We start from the raw sequence: 25,454 nt of genomic DNA on the forward strand, positions 1-25,454 counted from the left end.
CGGGGACGCGGCGGGGCCCGCGGGACCCGGGCAGGGCCGGCCGGGCCGCTTATGGCGCCGCACGCCGCCGCCGCCCCGGAAGCGCTGCGGGCGCCCCACGCGCCGGTGCCGCGGCAGGCGCAGGCCGCGGCCATGGCGCTGCTGCGCGGCCCCGCGGCGGACGGACAGCGCTCGGCCGTCACCAGGCCGCTCTCCGCCGGTAGGTACCGCGGGGCTGCCCCCGGGAAAGGCCGCCCTGGGCTGGGAAAAATCGGCCGGGCTGGAAGAAGTTTGGTGTTGATTTGAGTTTAATTGTCTCCGTGTGGCGTGCGGTGCCCCCGCCGGGATCGTTGGTGCCCGTGTGCCGGCAACAAGTCTGGGATCTGCCGAGGGACGGGCCCGGGAAGGGGAGCGGGAACGCGGGGAAGATCAATCCAAATCTGATACCGCTGCCGCCGGTGCCTCCTCCGCCGCCAGTAGGACCGTATTTAATATCTATTGACACGTGCGTTTCTTTAACTCGAAATCACCTTTCCAGATGTGAGAGCGCGGCGAAGCGTTGGGAGCTCCCGTCTGATGGGCACGTGTGCGGGTTCCTGCGCTCTGGTGTATGTGGAGCCAAAGAAAAGATTTAGCGATCTGTGATGCTGTGCTTGTGGGGGTTTTGATGGGGTTTAGTTTAAAAAAAACGAAAGTAAACCACAGAAGGTGAAGTTGCTTTTATGTTTTTGCTTATAGCATCAGTACTCTGTCAAGTGGAACCAGTGGGAAGATGGTTTGAAGCGTTTATTAAGAGGAGAAACATAAATGTTTCTGCCTCTTTCCAGGAGCTAGAAGATGAGAAGGAACTTTCTGAAGAATCGGGGGATGAAGAGCTGCAGCTTGAGGAATATCCTATGTTAAAAACCCTCGACCCAAAGGACTGGAAGGTATTCAGTCAATATGGGTTACTGTCACCTAATTTGGCCCATCGAGGTTATATGCCATGCCCAGGTGCTAAAGATCTCCTTCCTCTTCCCCTGCTACACCCACGTGAATCAGTTCATGTCCCTTATCTTAATATCTGGTGTATGAAGGCAAACACTCAGGATAAGATCTTAGCTTTGAGCTGCAGCTTTTTAATTTACTGCCTGAAACTATTAAAGTGTCTCTTCTCCCTGTTACCATCTCCTTTATTCTGGAGTTACATTGGCACTCTTAATATTAACAACAGCAATTCAGTTTTCCAATAACTGAGTTTTCTAGTGTTTCAATCTAATGTAGATTAAGCTACTTGAATTTCTATGAGAGTGGCTTAATTTACTGATATTCAGTTATTCAGTAATTATTGAATAATTTATGACAGCTGTTCCTATAGTCTTTTTCCAGTATTTATTGAGAGAGGGAAGAATTCTCCCTCTTGCCTTTAAGAGATGGGGAGGAGAACTGGTTTTCTGCATGTTGTGGTGTTTTAGGTGGTATTTATGAGTGTTCATTAGGGTTTGTGGTTCTTTTCTCTCAGAATCAAGACCATTATGCAGTTCTTGGACTAGGAAATATACGATACAGGGCTACTCAGAAACAAATCAAAGCAGCTCGTAAGTACCTGTCCCTCATAAGCAAAACCTTTTTTCAGATGTACACAGCTGGTTGCCAGTGAAAATACTTGCTGTTGTGAACAAGGTTTTTACTGTTTCCCAGGCCTAAAAGTCTGACTTGTGTTGCTTACCAGCATCTTAAATTCATATCACAGCTCTGAAATCCAGAAGCCTAAATGTAGGGAATTAAAAAATTTCAAATCTCTGTTTCTGGGAAGTGCAGCAGCATTCACAGGCTGTAGCTTTTCTGCTAAATTTCACTTTGGATCGTGTTCAAAACTTCAGTAAAGGGATAGAATAAAATTTTTGTTTTATCTGAACTATTTTTTTTCATTAGAAATAACAACTAAAATTACATTAATTATTTTTATTTTTTCAGTTATGAAGCTAACTGTACACTTACAGATACTAAAGCACTTTGCTAGGCACAGTAGTACAGTAAGTCTCAAACTTCTTCAGATGTTGAGGTGGAATAGAAAATAGAACTTCTGAGTTGTGGTTATTTTATGTCCCAGAAAACATGAAATAATGTTAATTCTAACTATAGTATTAAATCAAAGAAAATTCATTAACTTCTGTTTTCTGCCAGATCTGACTGTTTGGTTTGTATTTTTATTTAAGTTTTGAATGAGAGAAATGCCAGTTGGAATTACTGTACTACTTTGTAGTTTGAAACTGTTTCTGATGAAGCATTTCTAACTGTAATGCATTTATTTGTTAGATAAATCCATGGTTTTGAAACATCATCCAGACAAGCGAAAAGCTGCAGGGGAACAGATAGGAGAGGGTGATAATGATTATTTTACTTGCATAACTAAAGGTAAGCAATTGATCTCCTTTGTTAGATACTCTCTCAATCTACTTGATCATCAGAAACGTATTTGTTGGCTTCATTAGGATTTTAAGGAATTGTCAATGATTAAACAGCTGGAGAAGTTCTTTTTCCATTGTAGAAAACTGCATCAATAGATCACATCAGGTGTAACTTCCCAGTGGGTAGAAGCAGGAAGGGAATGCAGCTGACAGATGTCTGGCTGCTGTGGCAGCTGGTGACAAAATGTGACACTTGCAGCAGTGCACACACAGATGAACCTGGAGGTGGCCCCACACCTGGGATGAACTAGTGAGCCATGGAGCAATTCCCCACAGGCACCAACAGCAGTTGGAAAATCTGAATTCTCATGTGCTTGCTCTGACAACAGAGCATGTGTTGATTTGATGCAGGTCATCAGTTTCTTCAGCTGTTCATTTGTGCCCACAGATGAGCAAGTGAACTCAATTTAATAACATTTCCTTCTTGCTTATTGATGGAATCAGCAGTGCAGAATTAATGGCTGGACTCTGATTTTAGAGGTTTTTCCCAACTTTAATGGTTCTGTGACCCAGAACACCACTGCTGGCCAATTCCAAACCTGTAGGGGCTGTTCTAGGTGTATGACTTACATCTCCAGGAATGCTTGAGAGCTTGGCTTTTTCATTTATTTTAAACAAATTTCACTCAGTAAGGCTGAAGCAGGAGGAAATCTTGACATTTATGTTTCTAAACTTCCTTCTCTGAATGTCTCCTAATACTAGAGATATTTTAGACAAACTAATATTTTCAGCCTCCTTTGGAGTTGTCAGATGGAGGAAGGTTGCCAAAGGAAATAGTTTTCTGTTGCAGTCTTGTCAGAAACTGTCAGATATCTATGATGAGATACCTGCACATGAGTTCAGGAAAATGCCCTGTGTTCTACATGCATGGAGCAAAATATCATAGAACCTTCCCTCTTGACTGCTTACAATCCAAGTTTGGGGCTAAACAGAAAGCAAAGCACAAGGTAGCAAAGAAGAGGAATAATGCTCCCAGGCAGCATTTTGGAGGAAGGAAATACTAAAATGCAGTAGTAGGAAAGGGGGACCTGGAGTAGGAACAAACAGTAATGAAACAGGGAGGAGAAATTTGGAAAGGTGGGAGAACATAGGTTGGATTTAGAACTTCATAATAAAGAATGTGTGGGAGATGCAGAGCTGGGGGAGCTGAGTGTGTGGGAGTAGAACTGGGGATCTGTATGTGGAAGGGACATCTCCTAAATGGAACAGGAACCAATGGATGGGCACAGAATTTCCTGCATCAGGAAAACAGTGTGAGGGTTACTGAGGCAGGATAATTGGGGTCATTTGGAGTGTTGGTGGAGGGAAGTCCTTTCCCAGAGGGAAAAGGCAGACTGGCTGACAGCAGCTCAGTGGTGGCCACTGTCATTCCTTCCAGTGAGATCAGCTCACAGCACTGCAGAGCACCAAGGTCTCCTCCAGGTTATCACCTCCCGCATCCAACCTTCATGGGGCAGTGTCCTCTGGCAGGGGTGCAGGCACAGAAGTCCATGGATGTTTGCAATACAAAATTGATTCTTTTGACTTTTCATTCTTACTGAAAAACAGTGGTCATTGTAAAACTCCACACTTCATTGAGATAAAAGTAAGAGTACTGAAGCTATAGTTTTTGTGATTTACAGAATATAAAATCAGTAATGTGATGCTCCCCAGCTGCAGGGATCTAAGAACAGGAAAACTGGGACTGTTTGCATGTTTTGGAGAGTTTGTGTGGAGTTCTGTGTTCTATCCAAGACTCGGTACAACTTCATCATCATCTGCAAAAATTCTAAGGAGTGGTTCCTGTTCTTGCCCGCTCTGACAACACACGAACTCAGGACTGCCTTTGCTCTGTGCCCTAGTAGACCATTTTGTCAATTTATCTGCAAGGATCTGGTGTGGGATAAAAGTTTGAAGATGTCATGCCCAAACTCCCAGTGTCTGAACAAAATTTACTGCTATAAAATTAAATATTGTCTGTTTTGTTACATCTTAATGGTTAAATGTGTCCTTTTTCAGAAATGCTTTCCTCCTACTTAGTTTAGCAGGAACAGACAGCAGTGCTTTTTGGTGTCACTAAAATAATTAAATATCAAGCTCTACAAGAACACTACAGATAAATCAAACACAGATCTGAGAACATCTTTTTGAACATTTACAATCTTATGTCTGGTAACTTTCAGCTTATGAAATATTATCTGATCCTGTGAAACGACGAGCATTTAACAGCATAGACCCAACTTTTGATAACTCTGTACCTTCCAAAAGTGAAGCAAAAGAAAACTTCTTCGAAGTTTTCTCACCAGTTTTTGAAAGAAATGCCAGGTAAGCTATGTCTAACTGCCTCTGCTGTTGCTGGAGAATCAGCATTTGCAAACTCTCTTGACATTGTGTTTGTGAGAAGACATGTATTAATTTGCTGGAATTGTAATACAACCAAAATAGTTGCAATTATTTTTTATTTCATTTTTAAATAATCTGAACTGTCAGCTGATGGCATTGAATTTGACCCATGCAATTCTTAAAAAGGTTCTCAGCTTCCCATTACCTACTGCCCTTTTTGCACAACTCATTGTTTCATCTTAAAATTACTTACAATACCAAAGGTTTGTGTGCTGCTGACTAAAAATCCCTTTTTAAAATTATTTTCTTCTGAGAGTGAGACATTAACAGAAGACAGTAGTTACAGTCATGATTTAGCTGGTTAAAAGAGAAGATAATTGTAGCTATCAATATTTGGTGGTTCTCTCTTACATTGTGTGACTTTTTTCTTCATTTGATTCATGGTTGACAATTAACTTGGTATTCAGGTTGTCACAATAGAAACCTGCCAACTTTTCCCTGTATAAAAGGGCTTAATTACATGAGGCACTTTATAACATTCTGAACAATTATTGTTTAAACTACTCTTACTGAATCTTCTATCAAGTATTCCATAGACTTCAGACCTGGATCTGTGGCTGTCAGATGAGGTTTTTTCCCTTTTCCGCAGTGAAAGTTAATGCTGTGTCATGGAACAACAAATTCTAGAGCCTGTGGAAGATTTCCCTAGAAAAAAATGCAGTGGGGGCAAAGTATGCACTATTCCCTTGTACTCCAGTAGAATGTGTGGGAGACTTCCTGTACCCCGCCAGAGAGCTGAGTTATTCACAGAGCACTTTGTGGCCACTTTCTGTAGGCTCCTCTGCCAGAAGAATGTGTATGGAGAATTGAATATCTTCAGAGATAGCTTGTGCTCCATCAAGTCTTCTTGAGGCACTCAGGCAGGAGAAGGTTGCTTTTTTGGGGAAACTCACCCAAAAAATGCCCAATCTGGAGGATACTTAGGAGGAGCTCTCCTGTTCTGTTCCTCTTTCCTGGTGCCCCCTCTGTGTTGCTGGGAGGGAATCTCAGGTTTTGATTCTGTACTTAACAAATGCCATATTATGAAGACTGTATATATTATTTCTTGAATATATCCATGTATTTTCAGGTGGTCAAATAAGAAAAATGTACCTAAACTTGGGGACATGAACTCCTCATTTGAGGAGGTAGATGCATTCTATTCCTTTTGGTAAGTCAGCTGGTGGCTCTATTTCTATTCAAGACATGCAGTATAAAGGGCTTGCAGACCCTTTGGTGTGTGGGTTGTTTGCTGTGGGCTGTCCCAGCCTCCTGATGTCACAAAATTACCCCACAGCTGTTTGTGCCTTCCACAAACTGAGCCAGCTTTCTCCTGGCTAATCCATCCACTTGTAAATTCACGTTTGCAGTGGGAATTTCTGACCGTGGTGGCTGAGAACTGAGCAGACCCACAGACTGGAAATCAGGTTTATCTCACCCAACCTGTGTTTTCAGTGGAGACATCTTAGGTGTTTAAGCTCCCCTAGCAAAGGGAGGTGTGTTTAGTCCAAAAAAGTCAGTCATGTTTATGGCTTGCCTTACCTGCTAAATATGGGTGCTCACATAAAGATTAATTTCTCTCTGAACTCTCCTGACTGCACTGCATTTCCACTGTGACAAAAACATAGACAGCTGTAGACATTTAGAGTGGGCAAGACCAATGCCATCCTGAAGTAGACTGTCCCACAGTACAGAAAGGTGTAATTCATATCCTGCATTTTGACTTAACACAGTGGAATCACTGTAGGTGCAGAATAATTGTAAATTATGTATTATAAATTGTAAACAGCAGTACAGTTACCTATAAACACATAGCAGTAAAAAAGGTAGCTGATGTTTAACAGATTATCTGTTTTTTCATTCCCCTTTTTTTTTCCTTAAATTTACTTTAGGTATAATTTTGATTCCTGGAGAGAGTTTTCCTATTTAGATGAAGAGGAAAAAGAAAAAGCAGAATGGTATGTAAGTAAAAATAATTTTGACAGGAGACTGAGAGGTTGATACAGCAAGATTTTCCAACTTTCTCTTAGGCTGTAAGTCATAGGAAGAAAGGCGGCTGAGCCAAGTCTGAATTCCATTCTCCCGGCTTAGGGATCAGTCATGGACTTGAACTGAACTTACTGTGGGCTTCTTCATGTAACTGTAGTTCCTTCTTGCCTCACAGAGGTATATCTGAGGTCCTTTGCAATGTGTGTTCATTTAAGTCCAGACTTTCACTTCCTGCCAGTCCCAAGCACAGGTTGAACCTGGAGCCAGGACAGAGTGGATGAGCATGCTGGTATAATTTCTCTTTTTAACTTGTAGTGAGAGAGTGATACTTCCTAGCATTTGGAGAGGTGAGTTCTGATGGTTTGATGCTAAAAATTATATATTAGTTGATGTAGTGATAGTTGCTGAATTACTCAGACCATGTTGCATTGGAAAATACATTGTGTTTTTATCCTTCCTACAGTTATAAACACGGAGCGTTCAAGTTGGAGCTTTAGTCTAACACACATTTCACAGGACACAACCTCACTTAGTAATCCTTGTGAGACCATAATTTACATCGTATGCATCTCTTCTTCCAAGTTTGACTAGAAATCAGTTTTGTATTTAGATTCAGTGGTTGGCTTTCTTTGTGCTGGAAACTGCCATATTTAGGCTGTAGCTAGGCATTTCTCTTCTCTTGTGCCTCCTCCTGCTGCTGGATTTCCTGAGCCTCACCAGACCTGCTGTTCTCTCTCCTGTGAAGATCCTGTGTAGGCAGTGTAATCAATTCCTATCACTTGTACATCACACATGAACCTCTAGGCTTCTCATTGGAACTATCTTGAATTATTTGCATAGCTCTTTTTTCTGCTCATTCCTGTCATTAGTGTCCTTTCTCAAAGATGTTTAGACAAATGGTACCTAGTCTGCTGTACTTAGGAGAGAGAACTACATTACAGCTGCTGTTCAGATGGTCATGGTTCTTGCTACCCCTTCTTGCCAAAGGTGATTTTGCTCATGTTTTAAAGCTTCAATCTGCTCATATTAGTCTCCTTCTCAGTTATGGGGATTGTTTTCTTTGTTCTGAGGTAGAGTGCTTTGGGTTGGAAGGAGCTCTAAATACCTCAGAGTTCCAACTTGCCTGCCCCCTCTATTGTTCTCCGTGTGGTTGTGTGGATGAGGTTATAGACCCCTTCTAAAAATTTGCCTCTTTCTTGACAGCACTGGTGAATATTTCAGATTATTTAGTCGGCCCATCAATAACCTGAGCTGTATTTTACTGGAGTGAATCTGGCATGACTCTATCCAGTGTCATGCTACTTCGTAGAGTGTTGTTTCTGTGCAGATGGGTTTACTTGACATGACTATATTCTGCAAAAGGAGATTAACTGTGGCATTGTTTATACTGCTGTCCTTTAATTAAACCCCATGCTAGCATTTCTGTTGTTTAGCTTGAGTTTAATGTTAGGTAAGCAAGTGGATTGCATTTTGAAAATAAAGTCCATGATCTCATTCCCTACAATGACAGATAAGCAGCTTGCTTTGTCAGGTTTATATAACTATGTAAACACTTAGCATTTTGTACATCTCAGAGCCTGGAACTTAATTTTTTGAAGTCTATTTTTGAAGTATTCACAGAAGAACATCTGTGTGGGGGGAACTATTTAAGAAGCTTGTTGATAAATTTCTAGCAGTGGCACTGTAAAGCATTAGCACTGAACTATGCTTTCCTTTTAGTCGAGATGAAAGGAGGTGGATTGAAAAGCAAAACAGAGCTGCCAGAGCATTGAGAAAAAAAGAAGAAATGAACAGAATTAGGACTCTTGTTGGTGAGCACACAAACTGCTGTTCTTTAAAGAGAGATTCATTAACTAACTGTGGAAGTCTCCTGCTTTTCTTCTATACATGATGCTTCCTTTCTTCTGCCAGACAATGCATACAGCTGTGATCCCAGAATAAAGAAATTTAAGGAGGAAGAAAAGGCAAAGAAGGAAGCAGAGAAGAAAGCCAAGGTAGAAGCAAAACGAAAAGAACAGGAGGCAAAAGAAAAAGTAAGTACTTTATTTGGGTTGAAAAACTCTGCTTCATTCACACCTGCTGCTTCAGGTTCTAGATTTGTCAGAAGACTACTGACAGAATAACTGGGGTTCAAAAATGTGTTGTCATTGATGCCTGTGCAGCAGGCAGTGTAAGGCTGGCTTACAGGCAGTGTAAGCCTTCTGACAATGAGATGGAAACAAGGAATGCAGATCTGAAACAAAACACCTTTGAAAACGGAGTTCTTCTGTTGCATACAGTTCCTCTGGTTTCAAAGCAAGCATTAAGTGCATAAAATGTGTATGTCTGCTTGCCTTGTGCATGTGGTTTGTGAATGGTTGGTATGAAATGCTTTGAGGTAACAGAATATACTTGATAAATATGAACAGTTTGGAGAAGATGGCTTTGAAAGTACAGGAATGAAAGGGAACTGTAAGGTGCAAAAAAGTAACTTAAAATACATTAGAGCACTGCAAAATATGTCAGTAATTATGCAGGAGAAATACTGGACCCACAAAGTTTATACTCCTGAGGCAGGAGTAGGAAATTATGTATGGTTTTATATCTTTGTTGTAAAGGAAGTCAGGATTTATAAACTGAGGGTCATTACAGTGAGTACTTGACTTAATGCCAAATAGGATAATGTTTCATCATCTCCCTCAAAATTCTTGGAAAACCAAGCATTAAAGTATTTATGCATTTTAAACCCTCAAACATACCAACAAAACTCCACCTAAACCAGAAACAACACATTTTGATATTGGATGACTCAATGACCCTGTAACAATGTGACTTGGAAGATTTTTATAACTTGCATTTTTTTTCCTTTTGATTGCAGCAAAGACAAGCAGAATTAGAAGCAGCACGGTTAGCAAAAGAAAAGGAGGAAGAAGAAGTTAGGCAGCAAGCGTTAGTGGCAAAAAAGGAAAAAGAGATACAGAAGAAAGCAATCAAGAAAGAAAGGCAAAAACTCAGAACAACATGCAAGGTATTTAACTATTATTACAATGAAGCACAGGTTATGTCAGACAAATTACTGTCTTTGCTTAGATCAGACTGTATCACATGTTTGCTTGTTCTTAGGGCTGGAGATGGGTATGGAAAGTGGGTTTACTAAAAAAAACAAAATACTAAAACGCATACTTACATGCATATGAGTTATGAGTAAAGCTGACCAAATAGGTCCAAACACGGCAGTGGCTGAAGAACACTGTGTGTTAAGCCTTTGTCTAAAGGAATAGGACAATAAAGTTCAAGAACTTTGTAGAACATGTATTTCTGCTTCCAGAACTGGAATTACTTTTCTGATAATGAGGCAGATTGTGTTAAAATGATGGAGGAGGTGGAAAAGCTTTGTGACCGTCTTGAACTAGCAAGGTAAGTCTTCCTGCTGCTGTTTTCTGCTCCTTTTGATACCCATCTTTTTACTAGCTCTCCATTGTAACTGAATAATTTATTTTTAGTCTGCAATGCTTGAATGAAGCACTTACATCCACAACAAGGGAAGGAGGAAAGGCGGCTGTAGTAAAACAGGTAATTATGCTGAGTGTCAAATCAAAGTAACAGAATAATTTGTGAAATCAACCTGTCTGAACTGAAGTAAGATACAGCATAGCTGCTGTGGAATCATGCTTGGTAAAACACAAAGACTTGAGGGATCTCTGCTCCATTCTACATTGTGCAGTTCATGGCTGGTCAAATTAACAGGGCCAGCCAAGAACAAAATACACATTTTTATCTGTAAAGAACACAAAACCTACCTCTTGGACAGTATACAGAAACAGTAGAGGAATTTCATTTTGCCCAACAATTTGTAGCAGTTACCTTGAGGAAGGAGGGCAGTCTCTTCTTCTTATGCAAGAAAAATCCTAGTCTAGTGTCTAGGACTTGGGGATAGATCCACAAAAGGACTTAAGTGTGCTGCAGGCTGTAGGCACTAGAAGGGCTTGTAGGTTGGATACCAAGGAATGGGAAATGCAAGACACATGGAATCAAAATCTACCAAAACTCAGCAAGGATCTGCCTATGTTTGCCATCAGGGAAAAGCCATTTGAACTAAAAGCTGAACCTACATCCTGCAGAAAGAGGAAGGTGCTTTCTCTCATCCACTGTGGATACACGGCTGTGAACGTTTTTCCTTGGTGGGGAATGTGATCTGCTCCCATCCCAGGGTCAGGTTTACTCATCAGACAATTTAAGACTGAAATACCTCTTACTCTGCAGGGGACTGAATTCAATATTCCATTCTCAAGGAAGGTGTTCTGAATGCAGGACAGTCCTCTTCCTATCTGTTAAAGCTATTCCAATAAATATTATCTATCAGGTAATTTCCCTTTTGCCAGGAAGGTTTTATGAAATAAGTTTCTTGCTCTTGCCATTGGGCATCCTGCCAACAGCCATAAGTGCACTGCTCTTCTAATATTGCCAAGATTGGGCTGGGCCCACTCAGAAGCAGATGATTAAAGATGTGTCACACCACAGTCTTGAGATGTGAATAACGCCTCACAAAAAATTGCAGTGGGTTAACTTAATTCGTTTTTAGCTTGCTAAAAAACTACGCATGGCCATCTAACCCTGAGTACACACTTAGTAACTAAAATCTGGAGCTCATTTTAATGTCAAAGTTCTCCATTACTATGGCTGTACTGACATAATCAGGCTTAGATACCAGTTAGGCTGGAAGATTTGAGAATTGGTGTATTCAACATGGGGGTTTAATTGCCCTCACTGGTCTTAATACTTTTGTGGATCTGTCCCTCTAAGTCAACTGTTAGCCTAGACATTCACACAAGGTTGAAAACTTTTGTTTTAATTCTGGGGGTATTCTTTTAATTTCCTAGTGAACCTGTGATGGATTTCTGCTGTTAACTCCTAATCTTTAAATCCTAAAAATATACACATGGAATGAAGGGAAATAATACTGGAATAGATAAGCTCCTCTGTTTCCTTACATATAATATACAGAACAAAAACTAAGCAAAATCCAAGGTTCAAAGGATGTCCAGAGAGGGGGTTGTGTCACTGTAAAATGTAACAATAATTCAGTAAATAATGCTTATTTACAATCTTTAGATAGAAGAAATAAATGAACAAATAAGGCGAGAGAAAGAAGAGGCAGAAGCTCGTATGCGCCAAGCAACAAAGAGCTCAGAAAAGTCAACCACTGGCGGTGGAGGGGGAAGCAAAAACTGGCCAGAGGATGATTTACAGTTGTTAATTAAAGCTGTGAACCTCTTTCCAGCAGGGACTAACTCAAGGTATTTCTCGGGTTTGGGGCTAAAAGCCCTTACTAACAATTTTAAATTTAATCATAAGCATAATAAAACATATTTTCAGATCATCCCAAGTACTTTGTCAGTATAAGCACTTCCTAAACATCTTTCTTTTCCTTGGCTGGAAAGCAGCCAGTGGTTTGTTTTTCCTTGGTACCATGCTCTGTGTGTCACTGGAGTTAGCTCTGGCCCTGGATCTTGTTTCCCCCCCAGATTTGGGCCTCAGTCCATTACCAGGATGGAGCTGAGGTGCCTGTTTGCACAGGGCTTACTCCACAGTAGGCTCCACTCCTTAAAGTGGAGAACAAAACCACACCACTGACTGAGGTGCAGCTGGGTAGGAATACAAGTGTGTAAGCTACTTCAGGGGCTCCACAATGAATGTGAGGCTGGTTTCTCATCTATATGTTAGGAGGAAAATACCCCAAAATAGGAGTTAAGTGCATCAGCTTTGTTGAGGGGAGAGCCAGAGGAAAAAGGAAAGGCTGAGATTTACAGAAAGCAGCACTGGACCTCAACTGACTGCTAAGCAAGAACAGGAGCACGCTTTAAATACTTTTTTCCCAGGAATTAAATGCCTTCTTCCATTTAGGATTACAAAGATTTCAGTCATCCATTACAAAATTTGGATGCTTACTGAAAAAAAAAACAGCTGCCATATTCCATGGAGATGATACCAGTGCCTGTTTCTGCAGCTCAGCAGTCAGGGCTCCTGTCTGAGCAGTGGTACATACTGCCTGCATTTTTCTAAGAATCCACTAGGAATAATCTTGGGACTAGGGCTGTTCCAGCTCTGTCCTGTTTAAGCCCCTTTAGCTGATGTTTAGTTATTCTTCCAGGGGGCAGTGGACATAGGGTTAGTAACTACTCAGCCCTTCAGTGCAGCCTGCAGTATTTAATGCCAGAGGTGTTTAGGGAATTCAGGGTAACAGCATTTAAGCAAAATTTTGAGGATTAGAGGTTTGCACTTACCTACATTCTACCCTCATTCCCATTTTCTGCATTGGGAATTGAGGAGTTCACCCAAGCTGATTGAATTCTTCTTCAGTTAGTGACTGAAAGCTTTCCAGAACAGCTACTCTGGGATTTTGCAGGTATTTAAATATGTTTGAACTTGCTCAGGAGTTTATAAAATGTACAGGAGCTTGACCATAGCTTATATGAACATAATATTACATAATATGCTGGTTTATCCTTTCTGTTCTTGCTGTAGGTGGGAAGTTATTGCCAATTATATGAACTTGCACTCTACTACTGGAATAAAACGAACAGCAAAAGATGTCATCAATAAAGCAAAGAGTCTCCAAAAGCTTGGTATCTATATTACCTTATTTTTGTAGCAACGTGGTCTGCTTGCTTCTGTACAGCTGAATTTTCTGTGACTGGAGCTGTGTTTCTTAAGAAAATCCTCTGTACAGCCCCAAAAGAAATGTAGTTCAGATGGAGGATTTAGAGGAGCATTCATGTGATTCAGTGTTTTCATCCTAATGGCTTCTTTTTTAAGTCAGCACCTCACAAACAACTCTCAGAAACTCTCTTAGTGTAGCTTGATGCTCTGATGTCTGGGACACATGAAATACCAGGGCTCAGAGAGAGATAAATGGGCCTCATAGAAAGCTCCCTACAAAGGAAGGCATCTAAAATAAATGGAACTGATGAAGCTCTAGATATACTTTAAAAGAATAAATGGAATCCAACACCAGAGTAAGACACCTAAATGAACGTGGCTCATCTCCTCAAAAATGAATATAAAAGTGAAAAATGAAGCATAGAGAGCTCTGGAATAACGTCACAAGGAAATTACACATTTCACTACAGAAGGAAAAAAAACCACTAAATTTTCAAGAGGTTTCTGCATTACAAACCATGGAGTGGCACAAGGAGCACCTGGATTTTCCTGCCTCTGTGACATGGTCATAGCCTGGGCAATGCATGAGTTTTGTGCCACAGCCCTTGAGAGAACAATCCCTCTTGATTTTGGGGAAGTTGCAGATTCAAGTTTAAGATTATATGGAACAAGTATTCCTCTGAGCACTATAAAGCAGGATAAGGGTTGGAGAATCTGACACTGAGAAAAGTTTATTGGGCCCTGAATGATTTTTTTTTAAACTACCACCATCTTTATAGTCATTTTAAAGTAAGTAGAAATTGGGGTTTACAATTTTGTTATTTTTGTAATTAAACTGCTACAGAATGTTATTATTATTATTACATCTGGCCTTAATATTCTTGCAATAATTATTCACTTTAATGTCTGTTGCTCACAGACCCTCATCAAAAAGATGACATAAACAAGAAAGCATTTGACAAATTTAAAAAAGAACATGGTGTGGTGCCTCAGATGGACAGTGCTGCCCCGTCAGAACGATTTGAAGGTAAAGGTGAAAACGGAGCCCCTCTTGTGCACTTCTCTCCCCTGGGTCTCTTAGAAAGAAAGTAATCCACAACTTTCTCAAGATTTGCTTACAAACTTTGATAGCAAGTAAATGATCCAGTCTCTCGTGCCAGATTTGAGGGTTTCTGGTACACACAATACATCCCAAAACTTCAGGGATTTTAAATAAACTATAACATATAATAATAATAATAATATATAATAATATATAATATGTTTTGCAATATTTTCTAGACTCTTTTTAAAATACCTACTCTTGTTGTCATATTTGCATTCAAAACCAGGATCACCTCTAGATTCATCCCCTTGGACTACAGAAGAACAAAAACTTTTAGAACAAGCATTGAAGACTTATCCAGTAAATACTCCTGAAAGATGGGAGAAAATAGCAGCAGCTGTTCCAGGCCGGTCAAAAAAAGACTGCATGAAACGATATAAGGTGAGGTCCCTCACCTCCTCCTGGGACTGGCATAGTCCAGGTCTTGAGAGAATCCTTTGCTTTTATTGTTCCATGGTCTCACACAGACAGTATCTGGCACAGGCAAAATGATGGAACCTTACAGGAAACTTTTTAGTTTTGGTAACTCAACCCCAAAAGAACACTAAGGACTAAATGTTCCTCAGTGAAAATGGTGCCTCTGGAAGCTGGGAAGAAATGTCTGTGTCAGGAAATTTGTTTTATAGTTTGACAGCAAACTCTAGCAGATGAAATCTTATCCCTAGCCTCCTGTAGGTAAAAGTTCCTGGTACAGGAGGATTGACCTTCCATTAATTGATTTGTTTCTAAGGGAAATTGCTCTACAACATTAAACTATGTAGATTTCTCATTATGTTGAGAAGTAGAGTGTTTCACAGTGAATTTATGTAGTGTTGAAACCTACAGCATTGCTCAAAAGTTACGTGTTTAGTTAAGTTTCTTTTTTCCCCACCTTCTCTTCAGGAACTCGTGGAAATGGTCAAGGCAAAGAAAGCTGCTCAAGAACAAGTGATGAATGCTACTAAAGTCAAGAAATGACTCTTACTGACAATCCTTGTTTTATAATAAAAATGCAAATACTGTACATATTTCCATTCCTTTCTTCATTATACAGAAACACAGGAGGGGCTGGTTCTTGAGTTTTAATCTTCTCAAAAGCAACTCCAAAGGTCTAAAAGGGTGTTGTTGATTTGTTGGGTGTTTTTTGTTGTTTTCCTGGATTTTTAAAGCTAAAATATGCTGAAGTTCTTGTTATTCACTACTCACGACGCCAATACATGCCACTGCAGATTTTGCTATACTCTGGAAGTTGTTCAATTGGACCTGGAAGTTAAAGAAAGTTGGCCATGACACATGCTCAACTCACAGCAAGTGGTCTGGAGGGGTTATGGGAGCATAGGGAAACATATCACATACCTACGGCAGCAACTGCAGGATGCTTATCATAGATGTACTTTGTGCAGATTTCTCTAATAGTCTGGGCATCTATAGCCTAAAAGGGGTAAAAGAGGCATCTTTGTTACAATCCCATCTTAAAACCATTTCTGATCCTAATTTTGTATAATCCAAGGGAGCAGGAAACAAAACACTTGGAAGTTTTCTCAGTTGGAAATGTTTTCTCAGCTGAAAAAGAAATACAATTTCTATATCGTTACTTTCTGTAGCAAGTAATTTTCTGGCCTTTTAAAAGTTGCAACATGAGTGCCACTTACTTCAATTCTTGCCTCAAGTTCTGGAATTGGGATTCGGCGCTTGTAACACAGCATTTGTCTTCCAATGTCTTCACAGATTGGTGTGGACCCTAAAATGGGAAAAAATCCTTCAGTTATCAGCCTATGGCTCCAAGGAGAATAAAAAGTTCTCAAAAGCCTCACCATCAAGTTGTAGCAGCATATTTGTCTTTAGAAGATTTTTTGCTCGAGCTACTTCATTTTCTGTAACACTTGTGCAAAGTCTTATCCTGAAAAACAGTTTCAATCCAAAGGCATTAAATAATGGCAGGCTGTAGTACACCACTGCCTGTGATAAAGAGGTGCAGAGGCATTGCTGCACCTAGCAGGCACTACTCTTCTCTACACAAAGCTGGTAAGACAGCTTGGAAACCAGCCAAGGATACAAAGCAGCAGCCTAAAAGTACGGGTTCTGGAAGCATATCAAGATACCCAAGAGCAAGCTTTTTCTCTTAGAAGAGCTGTGTTTAATTTTATTAAATACTTTGAGGCAAGTGCATTCTGTACTTGTTATCTTGAGAATGGAGGTTGCTAAGAAAGTAGGAGCCAAGCAGCTTGGTAACAGGCAATTAGCTAGAAGGCAATCCAGATTCCTGGCTCCTCTCTTGGTGAGATAATAATTTGCCACACCGCCTATGGAACATTTTGTGAGGAGATGGGGATGCATTAAATAGCTTAACAATAAATTCCTGTCCCACGAGTTGTCTTGTATCTTCCCTACTGCTAAGCTGCAACAGAGTCACAGTGATAACCTTTTTCTCCACCACTTAACAGGAATTTCATAGAATAATGGTATATAAGAAGTGATTTATGTGATTAAAGAAACTCCTCATTTTCAAGACTTGTTTCAACTTCACCCACTTTAAATCAAGTGCTTTTAAGTAATACGTATGTGTTTTTAATAGCATCTGCAGATCAAGCTTTACAGTCATCTATGGACATCCTTCAAAACAGATTTAAGCCTCAGATGAATGAATATTGTCTAGAATCATAGGTTTCAAATTTCAATATGTAACAGCTCAACTTTCCATATGTATTCACTAGAGCTGTCTAACACCAGCACACATCAACTGCAGCAACTGCAGACTAAAACTGTTTGGTAACAGCACATTCATTATTCTCATCCACAAATATCTGCTCTTTCAGTGGTGGCACTTGTAGCTCACAGGCTGTACACTGACTGTGTAATATACTAAAAGGTCTGACAGTTTCATAGCTTCTGTAATTTCGCAGTCAAAAAAAAATCCCTGCTGTGTTTTCTCATGCAAGAAACAAAACCTACATCTCAAGCTATTCACTCCAAATAATGGTACCAAAAACTGGATGCTGGGACTTGGCTTTGGGTGCCAAAGTTTAGAATTTGATGCATTTGTTGTTCCCAGGCAAGCCCAACCACAAAAAAATATTCTCTTTATTTTTAAATTGTATTCCTCCACTAAAAACAATATTTTCAGAGAAACAGTTGGTAGCTTACCATTCTTTCTGAACAAAGTGCACCATGTCCTGAATAGTGGATGGCTCACAGACCATATAGAGTCCCCACAACCCTGTGTCAGTGTAGCAGGTGTTGAAGGACTGGAAACTGTGACACAGGTTACCTTGGCAGGCAATCTGAGCAAGTTTACTGGACAAATTCTGCCAAGGCAAAAGAAAAAGATATTACATGAAGTTTTTTGAAAGCTTACTAGTCACCTCCATGATTTCCCATTTTCATTTCAATGATGACTGAACATGCAGTAGTGGCTACAAGGTTAATTATCAGCTCTTCATTTCAACCCTTTCTTTCCTTGCATGTAATACCACATTTCAAAATACCACCCCAGATTTGACCCAAAATCATAAAGACACTTAGGTTCAGGAAAGGGACAGTTAATTACTGATACCCAGAAGTGTGGCATTCACATTCTCTGAACATGACTCCTTAGCCCAGAGTTTTTCTCCTGGGAAGCTGAAAGGCAGTAAGAAGCCTCAGAGAAAAGAAAGACAATTCTAATCTCATTTGCTTCTCCTATGTTGTGCTCACGTGAAATGTGTTTGGAGATTGTTTACCCAAGGTGATTGCCTGATTGGACTCTGGTGTGAGTTGTTTTCACTCATTGGCCAATCAGTGCCAAGCTGTGTCGGGACTCTGGAGAGAGTCACAAGTTTCATTATTATCTTTTTAGCATTCAGTAAGTATCTTTTCTGGATTCTTTAGTATAGTATTCTTTAATATAATATAGTATAATAAAGTAAAAAATTGGCCTTCTGATGACATGGAATCAGATGCATCATTCCTTCCCTTTGTTGGTGGCCCTGCATTTACAATACAGGGGTTCTCATGACATACAGGTATAAAACATCCTACATTCCATGAGGGCTGGCAAACCTCAAGTCACTTCTATTTTGGTGGTTTAGAACCACTTCCTAAGATTCTCCTGCATCCTGGGTAACAAACCCTCTGAGACTCACAACTGGATGCCCTTTTCTGTCCTGGCAGTACCCAAGTCAGGGAAATCCCACCGACCTCAGTGAGAGCAGGACGGTGCTTGCAGGTTCACTCACCACTCCTCCTCCAAAGGAGCGATCCCAGTTCCCTATCAGAGTGTTGGCTACCATGAGGGGGATGGTGTCAGGGTCTGACCAGCCAGCTGCTTCCACGGCAATGGCCAGGTGTGCCAGGGGCATCTTGTCATCCCTTATCCGGATCTGCAACACAGCACAGCAGCTCCAGTGCAACCTGTACATGCTCAGGCACAGGGCAAGTTAAACAGCAGCAATCAGACTTTGCCACTACAGCTGGATTACAAAACATGCACTAAAATTGAAGTATATGAAGATTAATTTAACATCAGCCATAATTGGTGTCCCTGGGGCAATTTCAGATCACTTTGCCAACGTACACAGAGAAGCATTACAAGTCATTTTACAACTACCAGCAGCAAGGAAATCTGGTGACTTTGTAAAATCTGAAAAGAGATGGGACTAGAACGTGGATGCCTCATTTCTCTGCCACATTCTTTAAATGAGTGATTCTCAATAAGTGGAAATGCTCCAGTAAGAGGATAAAAGGAAAGTAGGAGCAGTGATGAAGAATAAAAAGTGGTGGCAGTGAGACTTGTCCAAGAAAGAATGCTTTGGAAAGCAGCTACTCCATTGCCATCACTGGGGGCAAGAAACCTTTTCATGTGGTGAGTCTGTGGCACAGCTCTCCTCACCAGAGAGCACATGTCAGGGGATGTCAGGGCCAGCCCAAAAAGCCACCCAGCAGCTTACCTCACTGCCTGTGAAGCTACAAGGTGGCAGGGGTGGCAGTCCTCCTTCTGGAGCAGATGGCAAGTTACCAAAATGGCACTTTGCCAGGTCAAGTAGTTCATCATGAGAGACCCCTGGACAAAGGTATTTCACATGCTTTGTGATGTTACTCTGTAAACAGTTAATTTAAATTGCTGCACAGTTTAAAGACTCAACCAAGCAGTATTTTTTGTGCCCCTGCTTTAATACCCCACCTTTGGATTCTTCACACATTCCCTTTACACAGAGCAAGATCATCATGACTCCCCCTTGGTTCTCTAACAGCCTTCCATTAAAACTACATCAAATCAAGCTTTTTGTTCTCTTTCAAGCCTCAATGTTACTTCTTTCTCTCTGCATTCCTTGCCATTCCCCTCTTCACACCTTCTAAGACCCTTTTTTCCCACCTACATGGAAGAATGACTTGGGCCTCCAATTCACTTCTTGCTCCTGATTTAAGGTTTCTGGAATATTACTGACAGGAAAAGGGAACAAAAGCTCAAAGGGTATGAATGCACAAAACACACAGGGCTACACAGGGCCAACAACAAACAGGACCTGCTGAACTATGGGTGATTCACCATGTGGTTCCCACAGACTCAGGCCATGGTTTCAAGCAGAGTTTCACATGATCAAGAGTGAGCATCCCATACTGACCTCCAGCAGCAGCCAAGACCATTCTGGGTCCTTTGTAATGTGTTGTTATGTACTCCACCAAGTCATTACGATTTATGGATCTAGAAACAGGAGAGAGCACTACTGTGTCAGTAACGTTTATTGTAGTAAAAAGAGATAAATGTATAGAACAAAACAATTATCAAAACAATTAAAAGTGCTGCCACTGTTCAGAGCAGAGGCAGAAAGCTAAAATAAGGGTGACTTTCTAAAAAGCAAATAGGAACTGAGTAAAAAGCTCTTCTAGCTTCCTGAGGAGGAATGAGAAATCCAACTCAGCCAGGTGGAGACAGGATGCACTAATGATCTCCTTTCCTTTGAAAGCAGCACATTTAGCAGTCCTCTGATCTGTACTGCTCCAAACAAATGCTAAAAGAGCGGTGCAAACACTGTGTGCTTACAATAATGCCTAACATGTCACCTATAAGAAAAAATAAGTATTTCCAATTTTGTGCCAGGTGCACTTATAAGAAACAGGAGAAAAATATGGCAAAAAAATCCAAAGTCATGCAGAGAACATCTGAAGTTCACCTACCCTTTGATGCTTGCCTACAGGGAAACTAAGGCAATACAGGGGTTCTACTTACAGTTATACTCAGTGCAATTTCAGCTGCCCTCCAGTGTAAAAATGAAATTTGACACTGTTCTCTACATTTTTAGATAAGTCTCTCAATATACAGAAGTTACTACACAATTAAAGACAGACGTAGTTTTGGACATACTTGATATTTTCAGTGGGTCCTAAAATGGTCCGTCCTAGGGCTGTGTTCTGGTAGGCTGTGGCATGCAGGTAATCAAAGACAACTTCCTGCAAATTGGTTTCCACCTCTTGCATCTCTCGCAGGATAACTCCTCGCTCCCGCTCAATCTCTGCCTCTCCCAGGGTGCTGTTCTGAATTATGTCAGCAAGAATTTCCACAGCTGATTGCAAACAGAGATGGAAATGAAAAGAAGTATTTTCAGACTACTAGAAAAATCTGGTTCCAAAAGTGAAACCCACCTCAAAGAGCAATAAAACTAGCAAGGGGACAGACCTTATCTAGGGACTCTGAAGAGAAAAATATTTCAAATATAAGCTTCCCTGCTGGCTCGTTTCCAAACCCATATTCTCATGTTCTTGTGAAGTTCAAGAACAGACTTTTCACCAGGCAAGGAAGGGACTGTAACACTGCAAAAGCATCATGCTGTGCCATCTCACTGGAAGCTGGATAAGCATGTTGTTCTTTGCAGCTTTTCTGATGAATGAGAGCAATTACCTCTTGGTAAGTCTTTGGAAAAAGCCTTTGCATAATACACAGTTTGTTCCCTGGATGTGTACGCGTTCAGATGAGCCCCCATGTTCTCAATCTCTAGCTCAAGGTCTAACTGAGATCTCTTTTTTGTTCCCTGAAATAGAACAATAACAAAATCACATTAGACCCTTCAATTCATCTACTCATCATTACTACTTCTTGTCTGGAAAAGTCATCATCAAGAGAAAGAAAATGTGTTCTGGAAATAAACCAGGCATACTAATCTCTCCAAGCTTGAAAGTCAGATATAAATCCTACTGTGCTCATAAATGAAAATAAAGAGCTGGCTAAAGGGTGACTGTGTATCTTCTAAGACTACTATAAAAAGGTAAAAGTGAGTTAAAAATTAGATCTGTGTAATCCATAGTTGTGTAACACTTACACAGAACTAGGATTTTAACTTCATTTTCTAATGGAAACCAAAGTCTTAGTTCTCCATGTTATTTTTCTCATTTCAATTTGGAAAACTTATTTATACAATTCTGAAAAAGTTTTCATCACTGATCTTTAAAGATAAATAACTTAAAAATCCATTATAAACGTCTGCATCAGTCTTCAAACTCACCTTGAAAGCCATATGCTCAAGAAAGTGAGCAGTTCCATTGTTCTTCTCATTTTCATATCTGCTTCCAGCATCAATCCAAAGTCCAACCTCAGTGAAAAAAAAGTCATTTTCCCAGCTAACAGCTTTGCTAAGGCTTTTTCCTTAAATAGAGCAGGTTTTCAAGAAAAAGAAAATTTTCATCTTCACAAAAAATTTAATTGCAAATCTACAAAAGCCTTATGACTTTTAAGTCCTGGCTTAAGTTCTAGGAACAGTTGCTAATAAATACTGAAATGCAAATGCAATTTAGTTCCATGAGGAAATGAACACATAGGAACAGACACAAAAAACCCTTCCTTTTGTAAGTTACTTACTGTGCATGTGGAGAGTCCAGAGTCTTCAGAAGCTACTTGCAAGCCATTTTCCAAAGGACTCACCCTAGTCTCAGGGACATTTAAGATTACTTCCGTTGCTGCTTTGGAAACTGTGCACCTCCCTGTTCCAACATGCACACCCTGGAAAGGAAAGTCATCAGTCACACTGAGATTGTTTAGTTATACCCAAGGATGCTTTTCTGAAAAATGTATTGCTGAACTCAAGCATTAAGTCCGTGGATCTTCCTTAAAGCATGCATTTAAAAGGGAAAGGATTCAGGACTGCTATTCACCCCTGCTTCACATAAGGGAAGCAGTAACCTGAATGAGAAACAAACCCTAACAACAACTACAAGTGAGGAGGTGCATCTGCTGCCTCCAATCTGACACAGGAGCTGTTACTCTCATCAGCCAGCCACGCCTGTTTCCCACTGCTGCCAGCAAGAGCCTGCAGGACCTTCACCATCTGGAATTCTCCTGGGTACCTGCTTTCTAAAGTGAAGTGAGATACAGCCCAAGGGCCCATGCCAGGACTGCAAATCCATCAGCCATGGATCACAGCAGCACAATCATGGGGCAGTTAAAGCATATTAAATGAGAGCAGGGTAAAAAAGAAGGAAAGCTTACTGCAGTTTTTCAATAACAAGAAATGTAAATATCTATCCCAAGTCCAAGCAAACAGCTATCTTGAAAACTGTGATTTCAAATAAACAAAGATTTCTCTCCCCATATAACTGCCCTAAACAAGAAAGTACAAAATCCAGCTCTCAACCACTCTTCTCCTAGAATATGTGAGATCTCTTAAAACTCACTTATTTCAGAATCACAGCACAATTCAAGTTTGAAGAGACTTCTGGAGGTTTCTAGTCCAACTTCCTGCTCCAAGCAGGACCAACTTGGTCAGAGCACTTTGCTCAGGACTTCTGGCACCTGGGTACTGACAATCTCCAATGGTGAGAAACTGCACAGCTCTGTGACAGCCTGCTCCACTGCTTGACTCAAACATATCCAGTTTTTCCTCTCTTGTTTCAACTTACACCCCTTGTCTCTCATCCTGCCACTGTGACAGGTCTGGTTTTATGTTCTTTAAAACCTTCTCCTAGGTGCTGGCACAGATACTTCTCACAGGCCCAGCTGAAGCCATGGCTTCTCCATCCTGGATAAGGTCCGGACCCTCAGCCTCTCCTCACAGGGCACATGTTCCAGCCCAGTTTACCCCTGCTGAGCATCCCCGGTTCCCTGACATCCCCCTCACACCGCGGAGCCCCGGGCCGGCTGCCGCACACAAACCCGAGCAGCGCACACCGATCGCTCACTACACCTCCCGCCGTGCACCGCGACTACAACTCCCAGCACGCACCGCGCCCCACGGCCTCCGGCTCCCCGCGTCCCCTCAGCGGCAGCCCGGGCACCAGCGCTCGGAGCGACCGCGGCGCCCACGCTCCCTGCGCCTCCCTCCGCTCCGTTCCCTTTCCCGCTGTCTCACCCGCTGCGCCACGCCGGGCGCTCGCACCAGGCGGGCGGACCAGGGCAAGAGAAGGCGCCGGGCCGCTGAGCGCGCTGCAGACGCCGCCATCTTGACACCGTGGTGGGCGGGGCGGGGCGGGCGGCGCGGGCGGTCTTTGGGGGCGCGCAGGCGCGGGGCAGTTCCAGCCGCCGCCGCCGGGGGCGCAGGGGGGCAGCGCAAACTCCATTGCGGCGCGCCGGGGAGGTGGGAATGGGGGATCGGAAATGTCCCGGTGGGAAGGGACCCGTGGGGACCCACAGGGACCGCCGAGTCCAGCTGCTCGCCCTGCACAGGCCAAGCCCGGCGATCCCATTGTCTATCTGGGAGCGTCGTCCAAGCTCTGCTGGAGCTCTGGCAGGCTTGGGGCTTGGTTTTAATGGTCCCGTTCTCCTCAGTGCCCCAGAGCAGGCAGGTCAGGAAAGCATTTTCCAGCCGATATCCCACTATGGCCACGTTCAGCAAACACAAAGCGCTGCCTTCAGCCCCAGGAGCTGCCGTGGGCACATCCCTGCGCGCTGCGGCTCCTGCGGCAGGGCTGGCTGAGGGCGCGGCTCTTCCTGCGGGACACACCCGCTCTGACTGGGAAATCCGAGGCTGGAACAACTTGGAGTCTTTTTTTGGGAAGTGTGTGTAACGGAGCAGAGACACTCCTCATGGATAGCAGGGCTTCGTGCCAGCAGTGAATGCGGCGCCCCGCCGAGCCTGTGCCGGTGCTGGTGACAGCTTCACACGCAGGACTGACTCCAAAGGGCTGGGAATGGTCCCTCCCAGCTGCCCCCGGCCGGGAAGGGCTGGTGGCAATGCTGCTTGACAACTGCCACATTTGGCTGGAAACAGTTCTGGAGTGTACCAGTGGAAGCAATTTCAGTGCCGAATATTGTCCTTGAGCACGTTTGGAATGTATGGCTGTAGATGAACAGGTACAGACATGCAAGAAGCAGTGCTCAGTTTTGACTTCAAAGTTAAATTTTTTAGGAACTTTTAATTTCGCTGATCAAGCATTATCTCAAAAATGAAGGAGAACCAGGGTGAAATTCTGTTATTTGTCCCACAATACAAAGAAACAAAATACTACTTAAAAAAAAAAATCTGTACTACTTATGATGGGAGAAGCAGTGTTTCTAGGTACCATTTTTCTAACCCATTCAGGATTAATAAAATGCTTCAGATACCATCTGACAGTACTTCTGATATCCTCTGCCTCTGTACAGATACCACAAACCTTCCCCATCTTGCCCGCTCTAAGAGGAAGAAAGCTCAGCTCTGGGCACATGATCAGGAGGAAGAGGTTGAAAAGGTGGGAACTGCGGATGTTTCTGATCAACAGGAGGAGGCTGAGAATGGTGGGAATGGAGGATGCTCCTGCTCAGGAGGAACTGTCTCCTGCAACTGCCAAGGTCCTGTTACTCAGAGGTGATTCTCGATAGTTGCTCCCTTCCCCCTGAAGCGCTATCAGTCACATGCAGATTTTAGGTGACAAAATCTACCGTAACTCCTAAAGGACACCGGGGATTGTTGGTAGTTCCTGGATTGGCTCAGATGCTGAAGTGTGAGAAGGCTCTGAGATTTAGTTTCTCAGACTCCAAAACATGGACCAGTTTCAGAAAAATCCACTGT

At 42.0% G+C, this 25,454-nt stretch overlaps 2 protein-coding genes across 4 annotated transcripts; one reads left to right on the top strand and one right to left on the bottom strand.

Annotated features, from left to right (window-relative positions):
• The first annotated feature begins 98 nt into the window (after positions 1–98).
• Positions 99–15,526, top strand: DNAJC2 (DnaJ heat shock protein family (Hsp40) member C2). Of its 3 annotated transcripts, XM_030959864.1 has the most exons (17): positions 99–199; positions 718–908; positions 1,481–1,556; positions 2,278–2,376; positions 4,592–4,733; positions 5,881–5,961; positions 6,683–6,748; positions 8,499–8,590; positions 8,691–8,812; positions 9,637–9,786; positions 10,087–10,175; positions 10,262–10,331; positions 11,871–12,055; positions 13,284–13,384; positions 14,338–14,445; positions 14,750–14,904; positions 15,406–15,526. In XM_030959864.1, exons 1-17 carry the CDS (start codon positions 133–135, stop codon positions 15,478–15,480), a joined length of 1,869 nt encoding a protein of 622 aa, XP_030815724.1. In that variant the 5' UTR covers positions 99–132; the 3' UTR covers positions 15,481–15,526. The 3 variants fall into 3 exon arrangements, with proteins under 3 accessions (XP_030815724.1, XP_030815723.1, XP_030815725.1); XM_030959863.1 differs by having other exon boundaries at positions 14,750–15,415; XM_030959865.1 differs by having other exon boundaries at positions 100–199; positions 807–908; positions 14,750–15,415.
• Positions 15,484–23,956, bottom strand: PMPCB (peptidase, mitochondrial processing beta subunit). The gene is made up of 13 exons (XM_030959867.1): positions 23,817–23,956; positions 22,331–22,471; positions 21,978–22,064; positions 21,377–21,506; positions 20,843–21,041; positions 20,103–20,182; positions 19,428–19,540; positions 18,717–18,860; positions 17,647–17,807; positions 16,317–16,402; positions 16,155–16,243; positions 15,859–15,934; positions 15,484–15,765 (listed from the first exon to the last, which is right to left on the bottom strand). Exons 1-13 carry the CDS (start codon positions 23,904–23,906, stop codon positions 15,701–15,703), a joined length of 1,461 nt encoding a protein of 486 aa, XP_030815727.1. The 5' UTR covers positions 23,907–23,956; the 3' UTR covers positions 15,484–15,700.
• Positions 23,957–25,454: the final 1,498 nt, after the last annotated feature.

Source organism: Camarhynchus parvulus, chromosome 1A (genome assembly GCF_901933205.1).
Source record: "Camarhynchus parvulus chromosome 1A, STF_HiC, whole genome shotgun sequence".
Lineage (NCBI taxonomy): Eukaryota > Metazoa > Chordata > Aves > Passeriformes > Thraupidae > Camarhynchus > Camarhynchus parvulus.

Excerpts from the sequence above, each read along its gene's own strand:
- DNAJC2 (XM_030959863.1), top strand. The coding sequence starts at position 133 with ATGGCGCTGCTGCGCGGCCCCGCGGCGGACGGACAGCGCTCGGCCGTC. Across the intron at positions 4,734-5,880 it reads GTTTTTGAAAGAAATGCCAG|GTGGTCAAATAAGAAAAATG; the intron begins GTAAGCTATGTC and ends ATGTATTTTCAG. Across the intron at positions 13,385-14,337 it reads AAAGAGTCTCCAAAAGCTTG|ACCCTCATCAAAAAGATGAC; the intron begins GTATCTATATTA and ends TGTTGCTCACAG.
- PMPCB (XM_030959867.1), bottom strand. The coding sequence starts at position 23,906 with ATGGCGGCGTCTGCAGCGCGCTCAGCGGCCCGGCGCCTTCTCTTGCCC. Across the intron at positions 19,541-20,102 it reads GGTCTTGGCTGCTGCTGGAG|GGGTCTCTCATGATGAACTA; the intron begins GTCAGTATGGGA and ends ACCTTTGTCCAG. Across the intron at positions 18,861-19,427 it reads GTAGCTTCACAGGCAGTGAG|ATCCGGATAAGGGATGACAA; the intron begins GTAAGCTGCTGG and ends GCTGTGTTGCAG.